Source organism: Puntigrus tetrazona, chromosome 5 (genome assembly GCF_018831695.1).
Source record: "Puntigrus tetrazona isolate hp1 chromosome 5, ASM1883169v1, whole genome shotgun sequence".
NCBI classification, from domain to species: domain Eukaryota; kingdom Metazoa; phylum Chordata; class Actinopteri; order Cypriniformes; family Cyprinidae; genus Puntigrus; species Puntigrus tetrazona.
The window spans coordinates 20,228,740-20,245,173 of record NC_056703.1 but is presented as its reverse complement, the minus strand read 5'-3'; the positions used below and the strand labels follow the sequence as shown (position 1 = coordinate 20,245,173).

Genomic DNA, 16,434 nt, shown 5'->3' with positions numbered 1-16,434 from the left:
TTTTTTAGGGTAGTGTTCACCCAAAAATCTAAATCTGGCAAACATTGTCAACATTTAACTTAAAAACACAAATAGAGATATTTTTAATGAAACCTGAAAGATTTTTGTGCCTCCATTTAAAGCTATTCCCTGAAAAGTTTGATAGTTAAAAGTTGCAGTTATAAATGATCTGAAATCAATTTCTGAGCATGTATTTAACAGTCAGTGTTCAAACGTATCATAGAACAATAATCACAACAATAAAAGAACTTTTAAAATTGATTTAAAATTAAGTTAAAACAGTTAAAAATATAGAATTATTACACATAAAATACATAATGCGGTAACTTTCGGACGTAGCATAGTGCTCTTTCAATAAATGCACAGTTTAACAGATTTTTGAGTTTTGAGTTGTAGGTTTAAATGTGGCTAATGTTTTAGCAAATCTTTCTACATCACATCTGTAAACATAAACAAAAGTTGTTCTGGTTAGTAGGCTATATGACAGGATGCTGCAGGAGGCGGATCGTTTATAGCCTTTTCTTAAAGCACATGAATTAATCAAAAGTTTGATTTTGATTGTTGATTCATTGTAATCTAGAAAGGATTATGTGTTAATGAAACACATGCAACTGAAATTAAATTGCATTCCAGTTTTAAATGTGCATCTGATTAAAGAAAACCAGGGATGGCACAAGTTTTGTATTTTAAAGAGAACCAGTTCGAAGGAAGAATAATTAGCTTTTTGGGTTGAAAGAATTTCTCAGTATAAACAATTAGAGACTGTACATATAATGAAATCTTCACGCTAAGATACGAGGTAACTGTTTGTTAGATTTAATCACCATTGGTAGCATGATTTATTGTAATGCTTTTTTCTAAATTGGTCTTACTTAGCTACTCGTTTAGATGACAATATGCGGTGAAAAGTCTTATTTGGGTCTTATATTCCAAGGTGTATGCTAGAATGTGCGATTACTAAATACAGGTTTAACACTGGTGTGGTGACAGACAACTTCAAAACATTAGATGCATGGTAAGAAAAATAATTGCACAAATAGCTGCAATTGCAACTTAATAAACATAGATGGCAACAAAGAGGCAAAGCTTACAGACTGCGGCTTTAAATTTACCAAGACATTGTAAAAGTAATCCATCTTAATTAAATTAAATAGCATTTTATTCGCTGAACACATACATAGAGCTCATCCAATATGGTAAATGGAAGCTTGTTGACATGAAAAGTCCATTGAGGTTTGTCTTGTGTCATTTAAGCACGTTTGACATCTGTTCATCATGTAAAGTGATTGTGTCTCCTTGGATTAAAATGCTTAATTTATATGGATTCCATTTATTTTTTATGAGCAATTTGAAGTGTTACAATTTTGGCGGCATGAACTTCAATGTAGGAAACTGGGCTTCCATACTTGTCTTGAAACATCTGCAATTAATGAGAGTCCTATGCAAATAAGACTTTTCAACATTTCAACAATTGTGTAGTGACATGTAAAACGGAAATCCTTTTTATGAGAAAGGCCTCCGTGTGAATGTTTATGACAGAATGTGTGTGGCCTGTACTACATATCTCTGATTGATATGGAAATAACTTGACCTCAACATGTTTTATTTGTTTGCTAGTAAAACTGCGGCGCCTCATTTTCATCCATCTCTGAATATGAACTTTCAGACCACCCAATACTCTCGACTCACTATGACCTTGAGCAACAAAGGACACCTAGTCACACACACACACAAACACAGACTAAAGGCAAAATCTGCAGGCGCTCTTTATGAGACCCGGATATTTGCTCCTTTCAAAGCCCTCATTTACGAGACCTTGATGAGAGGCCATGCCATGAAGAGCAGATTCTTTTTTTTTTTTTTTCCAAGGTTTCCATCTCATCTCTAAGACAATCAAGCTCAAGGTCAAAGATCAAACCTGCAATTCAATTCATCATGAACGTCATAAAAATCTCTCTTTCAAAGCTTCTTGATTAGCTCCTTAGAAAGGGGCATGAGGATGGACCACAGCACAGGCAGACGTTGTTGCCTTAGCCATGTGATCATTAGACAACCTTCAAGTGCCTTTTAGTAGCCTTGAAAGCTGCATTAGAGATGCATAGAGGTTGAGGGGTTTCAGTTTAACACCTTCTTATCTTCTTTGTGATTGATTAGAATGTGTGATTCGACGACAGCGTTTGCAATGAGTACTGGATACTAAGATGCTTGAGCTAAAGATCAATGGCTGGATCTGACTGTCAGAATAATGAAGTTCTGCCACATATGTGCCATTATTCACAATAGGACAACCAGAATGTTTTTTAAAAGACCCCTACGCTTGAAGATGTAGTAATGACAGCCTGAGGCTGTTTTTAGGTTGTGCTGTGTCATATCCTGTCAGTAAATGGGAATGAGAATAACTTTGGCAATGCAGTTGAAATAGTCAAGATAGTACGCTGGAACAAAAGGTCTGATCAACAACCTTTCAAGAGACTCTGCCAGAAAGAGACACAGAGATGTTACGATGGATGGAGAGAGAAGCAGTCTAAACTAAGAAATGCTTTTAAAATAGCTGCAGAATTCCAACCACCCTCCTTATAGCTGCACACATAAACATAGACACAATCTTTACGAGACACAGACAGGAAAAGCAGAGTTGTAGGAAAATGGGTCAGTGACACAATAACATCTACAAAACATATGTGCTTACTTCTTAGTAATGCCATTGTCTATCTATCTATCTATCTATCTATCTATCTATCTATCTATCTATCTATGCAGCTTATAATATGTATAAAAACTCTTTATCTTATTTTTGATGCACCCACTTATAAAGCAAAAACGGATTAATAGCACTCAAGGTCTTTTACATCAAACAACTCCACCTCACGGCCTCACTTCCCTTCTAAAAGCATCTCTTATGAGCTACTTAGCTGCTTTTAAGACTCTGACGCAGAATATTAAAATGTTCAACTTCACAGTATTTTGTGTTTTCAGGAGAAGGTCAAGTTAACGTCATTAGCTCATCTGAATTAAGATGCGCTGTGGGTCACGTTAAAAATCAGAGATTGTTTCTTCGGTTGAACACCAAACTTAGATTTTTTGCAGAATTATTGGGTAAACTATCTAATTATTAACAACAAGTTAATAATTAGAATAGAAATTAAATTAATATGCAAGATGTTTTAATGCAGCCCATCAAAAATAAAGACTGAAATAGATTAAGGCCATTGGCAATTAACATTAAGGGAAAAGTACTTCAGTATGCGCTTGTCTAATGATTTCATAGGAAGGATTATGGGATGTATGATATCAAATCCAATATTGCAAGAAGAAATGGAAAAAAAGAGAGAAAGCGAAATAAGTTGAACGAGAGAAGAGCAAAAAAAAACAGCCAGCTTATTGAAATCTACTCTAATATTTTCATCAGGCTATTTTTTTCTATTTCCTATGGAAGGAACAGAATGTAGTGTTTATGGCTGTCGGAGCGTCCTGTCCATTAATCTCTCCATAGCTACACCAGTATGCCTCTCAACAGCAATGGTTCAATGAAATTATGTGGGAAAAGACTGTGGAGAGGTTTTTAATCATTGACGTCACCAATACAGAACAACAAATTCAGTCTTGAACATCTGATGGCTCACACTCAAAATAACCAGCATGCACATGTGGAAACACACGAACACAAGGTTTTCTAAATATATGATTGGCTGGCTGCAGGATGTGCCATCCTGTTTTTTTTTTTTTTTTCGTTGGTTTTTTTTTCAGTCTGCCTGCTTCGCTAGCGATGTGTAAAATATGAGGTCCATATATCCCCGGTGTGAGACACGTAAGGGCCTGTGAGTTGAGTTCATTTGGAAAGTATGTTGGCTATACCAAGAATAAATTTTAGGAAATATTTGGCTCACTTGCAATCATAACATTAATTATGTAGTGGGGAAGAATTATTTAGGGCAATTTGGAATACTGGAAGCATCCAGAGGATTAAAAGAGAGACACACTTAAGGTTTTTGGAAACCACAGATTGGAAATAATCGGATGAGTTCTTCAGAAGATGTTATAATTATTATTTACAAGAAATAGATGTGTATATTATATAGATCAGAGCAGATCTGACAGGGAGAATGAAGGAAAGTTAGTGCGGTGGAGAAGCTGCTCAACTCCATCTCTCAAGTTCTCGTGAGAAAATTCATACTATTCTTTTTTAAATGCATATAGTGTGAATGATCTATGTATATAATTTTGTTTTTTAACAAAAATGTATTCATCAAAATGTCCTAACTGCTGTACATCAACAAACAACACAGATAAATGTGATTTCTTTTTTTTTCTCCTCTACATTTTGGCCTTTTGTAAACACTGAGCCCAAGTGGCTTTAACACTGGTCCACCGAGCGGATCATTTTAACTCTGTTTTTGTATTGTAGTGTGGACTTGAAAACAATGACTCATGTTTGCTCATGTGACTCATATTGTACCCATATATCCATGGTTGCTAATCATTTTCACACTGTTGCTATAGACTAATGCTACCGCAATCTGATTACCGAATAACTACTGTCTGTGAGGATCTGCTGTCATGTGACAAAACATGTTGACATTCTAAAAAATGTTTGAATGCAACCTTAAATCCCTATCTAGGTGGAAAAAATGTTGTCTAAAGAAGAATAGTGTAAGTCCTCTCTTAATATTATCGAGATTCTATGCCATTTTACGCGCATCCGTTACACATGTGCATATGATTTCAATTTCAAAAAATCCATTGAATCCGTTTAAAAAACTCATGGAACTCATCCTTTCCTGCATTTATTTATTTTTCAACAATCCATTACACTTGTACAGTACAAAAGAAAACCTGTTGCTATTTCTTTTAATTGCAACATTCTCTGCTTCAATTTAGTCTCAGTTACAATTGCCTCTAATCTCTTCTAATACACTCCTTCATAAACGCACGCACTAGAGCTCATTGTTTCTATAGCAAATGGCTATTTGTTGTCCATTAATTAGCGTGCGTTTATGCGTGTTCTCATCTCAGGAGCCGATGAGAGCCATGTCTCCAGCAGGTAAATAGCCCCCCTTCCAGGCACACACATACACACAGACGCATCGCTCTGACATCCTGTTCCTCGCCTCCTCATTGTTCTCTTATGACTTCCTGCCGTACCAAATCACACACTCACCAATGTAAACAACTCTGAGGGAAAATAAAGGCGGAAAAAACGAACGCTTCATGTCCTGTCCTGCAAAACATGCCATCGGTTGCATCACTCGGAAAAGCTCTGACAGCGAAAATAATGATGGAGTATCATATCATTCCATCAACATTATGTCATGATACTGTATCACGTTACAAAACAATTAAATCTGACGCGTCTGATGGCTCGGAAAATCATCTGACCGGAAGAGGGCAAAAGGTGAAAGGTTCATTCGTTCCTAAACATTCTTTAAAGTGCAACTCTAGTGCAGCTTCACCCCCAGAGACATCTAAATCAGTCTGGAAGGAAACGTACAAGCATATAGGAGCCGAAAGAAATGTATAGAGCAATTCGGTCTTATCTTTCACGCCCAAGGAAAAACAAAAACCTATATCCAATCTACAGTGATGTCATACACAAAACACACTCCGACCGCACATAAGCTGTGTTTTGAAGCAAGGACGAAGAGGACAAATCATCTCTCATTCCGTGAACACAATTGTCTCAAATGAAATCAAAAAAGCGTGACGTGATTTCGTTTGTAAGACGCAATGCTGTAGGGACTTGGCGAGAAGTAACAGCCATGTTGGGAATCACACATCCTAATCACACTCTAAAAACAGATTGCACCAAATGCATAATGCAAAAATGTCTTTAATGACCTATACTGGAGAAAAGATGGACAGATCGCAGTGCCCTTCAGGATCTGTTTTAATGAGTTTACTTGGACAGGCTAATTAATTAGGCAAACCAAAAGTGTTTGGATTGAATGCGAATTTGGGGTGTTCTCGAGGCCTCGAGGTATTAGAGCTGCTCGGTTGTGCACCTCCAGTTCTCTTCCAGAGAAAAAGTGTCAGCCCTGGAGCGAACACACAGTATATACAAACGAACGTTAACTTTACATGTGCATGAGAAGGTGTCACATGTCAAAGCTCACACAAAACTTAAGTCAAGTTAAACCTGTAGCCGCTACTGTTGAGAATACAGTGCAAGTGCCATTACATTTCTCATTAAATACGTATATGAAGCACCCCAAAATAACACAGATTTTAAAAAGGTCCAGCATTTTTGATGTAAAAACCATATGAATGGAAAACACATTGTTTGGCTCTTTTTAAATGGTTATGCAACAGCCATTGGACCAATCTAGCCACATGAGTCATGACTCAATTATGTTATTAGGTACAAAATGGAGCTGGCACATTTACACAATCAACATTTGGTGCAATTACGAGCGCAGCATCGAAGTGGAGAGAAATAGTACAGCTGTTCAGCGCTGGTCTAATATCAGTCTTCTATGTTCAATGGCGCTGCAAAGTTTAATGAAAACTTAGCAAAGAATGTTGCTCCTGGGAACACAAAAAGTTAAATATAAGAGCAAATATGGTTCCTACTTTGGTGAAGTTGCAGATTTGTCAGACATTTTTAAATTATGAATGAATACATGTCCTTTATAAGTGAGCATTAACGTACACGTCAGTTTTAAGGAGGAGAAATTTGTAAAAGTATGTAAAAAACAATACTTTGATGTAAAACTTTTACATATATGTTACTAAATGAATCTTTTAGACTGAATGAACTAATGCCATTTAAAAAAATCATGTGTTAAGTGGACCTTCTTCAGACCACACAGAGCTTGAGCAGATGTCAGTATTTTTTAGTGACACCTGGCTATCACATAAAGATATATATGGCCCAATAACTAAACTAAACTAAACTAAAACTGGCACGAAAACTATTCAAAATCTCAATATATGTTCAAAAACATTCAAAAAAAACATTTAAAAAACCATGCAACGTGTAATACTAAATGTGGAATAAGCTAAACAGAAAAGCTAAACAAAAATACCAATAATAATAAAAATGAAGAAAGCATATAATAAAATGACTTCAACTGTAATTTAAATGAAAAACTTAAAAAAGAGGTTAATTCGTAATATTAATAAATACTGTGATAAAATGTATAAATTCTAAAATTACACTGCTACGGCTTTAAAAGACATGAATTATAATAAAAACGTCTGGCCAACTTTTATGGTGTGCTTGAAAGCTCCAGTCTCCATTTAATGTAATTTACATGAAAAGAGGGGCCGGTATTATTCAAAAACAACATTTACTTGTATCCCCTAGCAGGCCCTTTAATATATAGTTTATTCTGAGCCTGCGTTATGAAATATATCATGTGTATAATGAAAACTATAGAGGCAACCTCACATGAAAACGTAGGTCTATATTTTTGGGAAGGCAACACAAATGTTCAAATCCATGTGGCGCATCAGAACTGAGCTTTCAAAGTGGTTTGGACAGCCTTCAGCATTCTTTAACGTCAGAAAAAGTGATTTAGCAAACACGTGTGGTGGCAGACGTTCATTACTGTGATGGTAATAAAACCAAGACACACAGCGCAAGTGTGTCTCCTGTCAACAGAGCTCATGTGTGGAGCATGAAGAGGGACAGAAGCTCACGCTTGCATGGACATAACAATCTAAGCATAAAAATACTCCCAACATGCCCAGCAGGAAGCATAATTTCGGTGACACCTGAGTTGCCGTAACTAAATGTGCTTTTCATTCTTTACCTTAGTCTGTGGTCATTTTAAGGGACGCTTCACCAAAATGGAAAATTCTCTATACTCAGTTGTCATCATGAACAACTGAAACATGCTTAAGATTGAAAGAAAGTCATAAATGTTTCAAAACAACATGAGCGTAAGTAAATAATGACAGAATGTTTTTTGGGGGGGGAACTGTCCCTTTAAAGTAAAGCAAAAGCGCATTCAAGAGAACTCCTTTTTGCATCACAAAGTCATAAAGACTCTTTTCTAAAAATAAGTAGCAATGATTTAACTAATTATCAAAGGTAAATAAAACAGAATCGCACTACAGGCGATTCTCAAACAAGCCGGCGACTTCCTTTCAAACTGCCGTCTTCTCCAGGGTGCAAATTGGATCCGTCTGTCCCGTAGGGTGTAAGTGCAGCAGATAGCACCTGTTTGAGTATCACATGAACAGTAGTTTGGGGCCCCTTTGCTGTTTAATGGAATTTTTGGTGTGTATAATTTGCTGCTCTCATGGGAGAAGAAATGCAAGATCCATATCTCCATCAGATCTTATCTGAATTACTGACTGTTCTGCATTCGGCTGGTAACATATCCTTCAAAAGAGCTGGAGTGTGTGCAGGACAAGGAGACTAAAAGAGCAGCGAAAGGCAAAAAGGAGGAAAGGATACCTTAAGCAGACATAGTAGCTTTTTATGGACAGTATTTACAGTCAGTGGAGGTTTAAGTTACGATATGTTCTGACTTGCACTTTGTAGAATGTGCTGTCTGGAGCAAAACACATAAACCAGATGAAAGCACGAAACCATATGCACAAGGGTGAGCTTAACATAACGTAACTGATGAAAAAAGGAGACACGTTATTTTATTGTTTTGAAAGTCTCTAATGCTCACCAAGGCTGCAGTTATTTAATGAATACGATAAAAACAGTTACAACTGAAAATAAGTTAATCAAACTTGCGGTAAGACAAAAATGCATCTTGGTTTTAGGTTTTAGGACAATTCTGATGGGACATCAGACCCACGGAAGTCTTAAGTATCGCAGGATCCTTCAGAAATCATAAAATATTATCAACGCCACTTCTAAAGAGGATTTTTTTGATGAAAAGAAAGATTATTCAAGATTTGTAATATTTTATAATATCTCTTTTGATTAAGTTCAGTGTGTCCTTGGTGAATAAAATTATTGGCATTTCCACTGGTGGTATATAATAACAAATATAAAATGGACCGAATAGCACATATCACTTTTTTGGGACCGCATGAAAGCTTGGCGTGTTACTAATTGCTCTGCTTATATACCGCGTGTGTGTGCAGCCTGAAACATGCCTTACACTATATTCAGCTCAGCTTCGGTCACAGACAGGGATCAGTGTCATGTGCGCTGAAGAAGTTGACCTCAAAAGTTTGCACCTGGTAATTAGACAGCTGGACCTCTCATTAACTTGTCTGTTGCAGTGTGCAAAAACAAAGATAGACACAGACTTAAACATATTAGATAATTACACTGGCGGTGACCTGCTTCTAGACAATGTGCAGCATTTAATTCAGACGAGTCCACACACACACACACACACACACACACACATCCTTCACACTCTAAATGACATGTACTTATGCTGCCATAAAGACGGAAAGTGGGGATGGGAGAGGTATTGTACATTCTTTAGATTCTCCAAATCCATTAAGTTAAACTGAATTGCCATGCATAAGGTCAAGTGTAATCCCATTAACACCGCACCAGAGAAAAGGATCTTTACCGGTCTAAAACACTCTCTTAAAGAAGTTGTTAATGCCTGCTGTTTTCAATTCGACTGAGATTTGATGTTGATGACATAATCCACCTTCATTCATCATTTACAAATCAAATACACACATACATTCATTTCCCTTCTTTGTGGGAACATTGTATAGATTTTTTTTATCAGGACCCAGCTAACCCAAACCCTACCATTACCTTTCATATCACAGAAACATGCGCAAAACATCCTTTGGCTAATTTATAAGCCTCTTTTATAGCGAGGACCAGTCAAATGTCCTCACTAGTGGGTTGTTAAAGTATTCCATAATATACATAAGAGGGGACATTTGGACAATTAATTAAACCACACACACACACACACACAAATATACAGTACAGTCCAAACGTCTTGAAACCTCTAGTGACAGCACTTTTATTTTATTTTATGAAACAATTAATGTGAAAACATGATAAAAGTTTCAGTAATTGGTTTGTCCTTCTTTGCTTTAATTACAGAAGCACTTGGGCTGAACCCCTCAAAGACTCACATATTCAGTGCAATAAAAAACTCTCACCATCGAGATTTGTTTTTTTTTTACAATATTGAGGATTTTTATCATTGCTGTTTACAAAATTGCAAGGTATATATTCAGAGCTGAGACGTATGGCATTTCTAAAAAAAACCGAAAAGACTGAATTGTGAGATAAAAAATTGCAATTACTTTTCGAAGTTTTTTATTCCCTGGCAAAAACCGCTTCCACTGTATTTTTCCAATTTTTGAAAAATTTGGTCTGTCTCAAAATCATGTTTTAATTCAGATTTTATTAGTCCGGTCCCACACTTTTGGTGCCCACCGTTACACAGTAAACTTACTACACATGCATGCAAGCGGACAAGGTCAACGGTACAAGGTGCAGAGTTGCCTTTATCAAGGAGTCATGCATACACTGCATAGAGCGAATGATTAACAGGGCAGCCGATCAAATATACCCTCTGCCATCCTCATCACTTTCAAAAGGCTTTAAGAGCCGATGCTTAAACTGCAACAGTTTGTACAACGGTGAAACGCGAGACCTAAACACACGCTCCCCCTCCGAAGTGTGTGTATCGCCTGACACTTCAGACAAACTTTCTCAAGTGCAGTTTGGCCTTCTGTGTAAGTCTGTCTAGAAACAGCCCACACTGCTTTTGATTTGGACACAGACAGTGGCTGGAGGGTGTCTGAGAGACGCTGTCACTTTAAGCAATTAACTTTCCCTTTAAAGCCGCTCTTATAAAACTGACAGCTGCAGACATTCACAAAGGACCAATCACCTCTTCGGAAACACAAAACTGCACTGCCATAAACCAAACTGGTTCTCTTTTATTGGGGTGGTCCGGCATCCCGTATACACCCCCCTCACTACCACAGACGGGCCATTCTTACAATGGGACCCTCTATTTCTTAATAACGCTCATGGACTTGGGACGCTCTAGGGAAAGGTTGCAGCCCCCAGAGACCTATAGAGAACAAACTTTTAAAATGGCAGTAAAGTTAAGCCTCAAAACTCGCTGTTTACAGTGGGAGTCCAACATGCAGAAGGAACGTATAAATAGGTGGCTTGGAAAATGAATGTTGTTGCAATACAATTTCAGTGCCAGTTTACACAACAAGCTCTCGACCATCACATATGTCACGAGTTATTGCTTTTTACATTTCAGTGGCTGCAGTCAAACTATGACTTTCCGGTCACGCACACGTCATCTCATTTGAGAAACAGAGCTAAAGGGGGCTGATGTGGTGTAGAAGAAGCTCAGGTGGGGACAGACTGCTAATGCACTCTTTCACGAGGCAGCACGTGATTATCAAGCACACCGAAGAAAAGAAAGACCTTGTTAAATCTGAGAGATCTAGTTAAATGTCCAATTCTCATCTGGACTCAGAGCTTGGTGTACCAGCCTTTGAAGTGGTTGAGATAACTACTGAAGTGTGCTGGCATTGATTTGTTGAGATTTTATGGCAAGCCATTTTAACATTTATTTCTTGAAATGGACTACTTTTATTTAACTAATACTAATGAGTGTTAATAATTAACAGCCTGTACTTAAAAAAATAGAAAAAATTGTATTACGGTTAGGTTTGGTTTAAGGTTAGTTGCTTGTAATTATAAATCATTAAATGTTAATTAAATGTACAGTAAATACATGGAAATAAAGTATCTGCCAGGAATTTTAATGCTATATCGTCTTGCCATTGTAAAGTTTATCCCTCATAGGCCAGTTTTTATTCATGTAAAATTCAATACAGCATCTAACTTGATTAAGGTCAACAGTATTTTTTTACTAGTACTTATTAATTTTCATTAGTTTTTTCCGCAAGACATTTGCATATACTAGTATTTACTATTTAAAGTAGCTTTTGTATTTGCTATGAATTTGCAGAATTGCTACTTTGCGGTCACTTTGTGGTAAGATATTACCAGTAACAACAGGAATACAAAGTACACTTAATAAATAGGTAGAAGTGTCTATTAAATTAGTACTGAGAAAAACGGAATGGAAAAATACACCAACAATCACGTGAATAGTTAGAAGTAGATTCCCAGCAGCAGATAAATTACTAGTAAAACTGAACTAGCTTGGTCAACCACGAACAACTGGTATAAGCACTAGTCTAAAGTGAGTAGTTTCAATTTGAATCACAAATTCCCATTGAACTAAATGACAAAAAAAATGTCCAGAAACCAAGTAAAGTCGCCACTTTTAATATAGTGACTACAAGCAAAATAAATAATTAAACTCATTAAGGTACTAGAGAGGTATAAAGAAACGCTCGTTGGTTTACAAAATAATTGATACAACAGCTTGCCACAAGCGTTTAGAGTGCTAAATGTGACAGCGCACAACTGAAGAACGAGCGCGCTTCAATAAACTGTTAACATTAACTGTTTGACTGAAGTCAGCCAGTCTGCTCTTCATGAATTATTAGTCATACCCCCTTAATTGGCCCAATACTTACTCATGGTCGTATCAATGTAGTGATGTAGGCTACGACATAGATATAAACTTGCGATAATAATAACAATCTCGCTCGTCAGCATTGTATCAACTCTACTAGCTCTATGTTTCTCATCACTTCCATTTCATTACCTGCCCACGAAAAATGAAGACACGCTATTATTGTTAAACACGTTTAAGGCACTCGCGCGCATGAAGGTAAACGAGTTTCGTTTCGTTGAGCACTTCTGAGCAGAACCTGGTAGATGTCTGCACCTCTGCCTGACATTAGAGTTAACGTAATAGAAACCACATTTCCCTAGAGTCCAACTCACCTAGAGACAAGAATGGTTTGGTTTCCATATTAGCGCATGCCAGCTCTGTTTTCTTGCAGATAATAATTTATTTTCCCCCAGCGGGCACGCGGTAAGATCCAGTAGGGAACGTCGCGAGACTGAGGCCAGAGATCCGCTGTCAAAATCCACTTATTATAACTAAAGTATCTCGCCTACTTCAGTCGGCTCCATCCAGTTTGTAACTCCGCGAGAAAGCGCTCGCTCACTCGCTCCCAGTATTCCTTCAGCGATCAAGCACTGCCTCACCGGAGGGACCCTGCCGAGGGGGACTCGGACCACCAGCACTTTTGCAGCGACGAGTCATACTTTTTCCAGTGTGGTGCTGGTACTCTTGCAAACACCCCCTTCAGACTATAAGATAATTGCATTAAAATATGTATTATAGGCCCGCTGGTGTGACTATAGCCCTTCGCCGTTTTAGACGACAAAACTGAACGAAAACGAGGCTGTGAGGATAGACTTACTGCGCTTGCACTTTATTTTTTTTATTATAACGGTGGGCTGGGTCATTTGTTATTCGCATGTGCAGAGCTTCCGGTGTCATTCAAGTCCAGATATTTTAGCTGTGCAAAAACTGTCCTTTTGGATGCTTTACATAGGCAACTATTAGACTATTTCTCATCAAGTGCTCTTATTTATTATTGTATTCATAAACAAACAGTTTTTCATGAATATAGTTTTATTATTTACAAAAATTAATAAATTGAAAGTCTTGCATATCCACAGAAAAATAAAAAGTTCTGTATGGCAAAAATAAGGCGGATAAAGATTTAGGTATTTAGTTTATTTGAGAGGTTAAAACAATCTGTTTACACTGAACTCAATTTATTTGGACTGTACAGAACAGACGCGACATCAATGTCGCTCTATGTATGGGACGCCTACATTTATGTTTGTCATTGATGTGGTGTCCTCCGGGAATTCATCGTTAATTAATATATATGGCACATTATAGATCAAAATTGTTTGTTAGCATAATGAAACAAATCTTTAAATTAATACGCACAGGTTAATATAGATTGAGGGTTTGCTCAATGCAAAGGAGGAATTAATTATAATGTGAAGTGAAGATCACTTTCTAGCTATGTAATATTAATATAATCACATGACAGGGTATATTAAAAACCTGACATATATAGACAATTGGCTATTAAGATAGATATAAAGAAATTATGCTTGCAAAAGTGAAAGACGGCATATTTAAAGGTTCTGCGATAAGAATGAATCTGTGTATAAATGCACCCATGTGTAAATTAGATTCTTTATGTTCGGTATGTCGATTTTTTAACCTGAGCAGAGCAACTGTGCTCTTTGAAACTGATTATCATGTTGCTCATACTCTCGTAATCTCCTTTTGTAGGTCAATGTCACGAGCTTCCTTTGTGAAGATGTGAGCATGTTTTTTCACACTGAGGGGAAAAAGTAGGTTTTGATAGCTTCTGGAGGCCTATAGATTGACGTTATTTGATGCTGTAATTAGCTGCGTGATCAGATTCGATGTTTGTTTAAATGGCTTGAAATTTCTATCCTGTTGGTCCACATTATACTGCACTATTTCAATGCAAACTTGACACCTCTCCAATAGTGCTTGTCTGAGCAAAGAAAATGCCGCATCGGATCTAATTAAATTGTAAGTTTAGAGGTCAAATAGCTTTTCAAAGCAAATGGCACAGTTCAGCTTCTGAGTTGCAGCCACACCGCAACGCATAGCTGTAAAAACTGATGAGGAGAAAGTCATAGGTTACAATAACAGCCGGTGAGATTGGGAGAGCTTCCCCGCTTTTCAAACAGCATCTTACTCTGAGGAGACCGAAATGGCTTTCCAAGAATGATTGCAGTCGTTCCTCGGTTCTCGCACCCTTATAGAGAGCGTGCATCCAGCTTGATAAATAATTTCTAATATGATATAAGTTATCTAAATCGCAATATAGGATAAGTTAGAAGGTACGAGTTTCTTGAATGCAAAAATAAATTTAGATTTAGGCAAGTAAGCAAAGCTTTTGGTAGCCACCGATGAGTAAAAAATATGAAAGTCTACCAAGTCTTCTTTAGTGTTCAACGGAAGAAAGAAACTCTGCCTTTAAATATTTCATTAAAATCTGCTCTTTTACGCTTAAACTAAACATATGTTTCGGTTCTTGTTATTTAGAGGTAAATGGTTGAAATAGTTTCTTTAATCTGATATAGTTTCATCTAGTTTCGTGGGAAAGCACCGTGTTTTCTTATTGGCGTGTGTATGACAGTAGAACAGAGTTCTGGTCATTGGAAGTCTTAGTTCACATCCTTCACTATCGATCAGGAGCTAGAAACAGCCCCGAGGTCAGTCTGTCCTGTTCACTTCAATACTCGCGAAGGAAAAAAAGGAGAGGAAAATGAGAGAGAGGCAGAAATGCTCATAAATTCTATTAAAATAAACAAAAATAAAGGATAGTATATACAATAAAATAAAGTGACAATAAAATAAACAACAGCAGAGAGAGAGAGAGATAAATGATTGTTTCCTGGCCTCTTTTTCACTTGGCTGTTACAGGTTTTGTAATTACTCTGTCAGAATGAGTCTATACTCTCAGGAACTATGCTTTCCTGCAGAGATTTACTAACAGCGATGGTCCAGGCCGACAAACAGCACCGCTGAAACGAGTACACAGCACCCCTAAAAACTGAAGCAGGTCCATCAAACAGGGGTATTATCAGGGGTTAGTGATAGAAAACCAAAATCCTCGTGCAGTGTGACTTTCTCAGGGAGACAAATTGAGATGTGTCTGACTGACTGATCTCTTAAGGATCAACGCCAAGTGCAGGGGCTCAGTGGCGGGGTGATTTAGTGCGTCTCACTCTCTCCGCTGGTCAGCCACTGTGGAGAAAGAGAGGGCAATCAGCCTCGTCATAAAATCTCTACACTTCCTCCCACCATCACCAGTTCAAGAGAAATACCCCCCACCCCTCGTACACAGCCCATTAAACCTGTTTGCCCCGGACACGCACACACACACACACACACACACACACACACACACACACACACACACGCACACACACACACACACACACACACACACACACAACACACACACACACACACACACACACACACACACACACACACACACACACGCACACACAAACGCACACACACGCATACACACACACACACACATGCAGACACACACACACGCCCACACACACACACACATACACACACACACACACACACACACACACATACACACACGTACACACACACGCACACACACGCATACACACACACACACACACACACACACACACACACACACACACACACATACACACACACACACACACACACATACACACACACACTTAGACAATCCACTAAAGTCCAACACAGCAGCAAGTAATCAGTCATTTCATGTCTCTTCAATGCATCCATCATGAGTTCTGGAGAAAAATGCCATGAACTAAATATAAATATGTTTGGACTGCTGAACGTATGAAAGCACAGAAAAGACTGCAATTAAAGGAATGGCTAATGGAAAAAAGAAACATTCTGTAACTATTTATTTATCCTAACGTAATTTCAATCACCCGACGCAGTTATTTTTTCAACTGCACACAAAAGTATCATTTCAAGAAAACTTGAAGTCACA

The 16,434-nt window shown here is 37.7% G+C and overlaps 1 protein-coding gene across 3 annotated transcripts in view; it reads right to left on the bottom strand.

The window, feature by feature from the left end:
- The window catches only part of rxrab (retinoid x receptor, alpha b), a 47,006-nt gene extending 34,016 nt beyond the window's left edge, over nt 1-12,990 (bottom strand). For all 3 annotated transcript variants that reach the window (XM_043240314.1, XM_043240313.1, XM_043240316.1), the window contains exon 1: nt 12,785-12,990. In XM_043240314.1, coding sequence (XP_043096249.1) covers nt 12,785-12,812 — 28 coding nt within the window. In that variant the 5' untranslated portion in view covers nt 12,813-12,990. The remainder of the gene's footprint in view (nt 1-12,784) is intronic.
- Nucleotides 12,991-16,434: the final 3,444 nt, after the last annotated feature.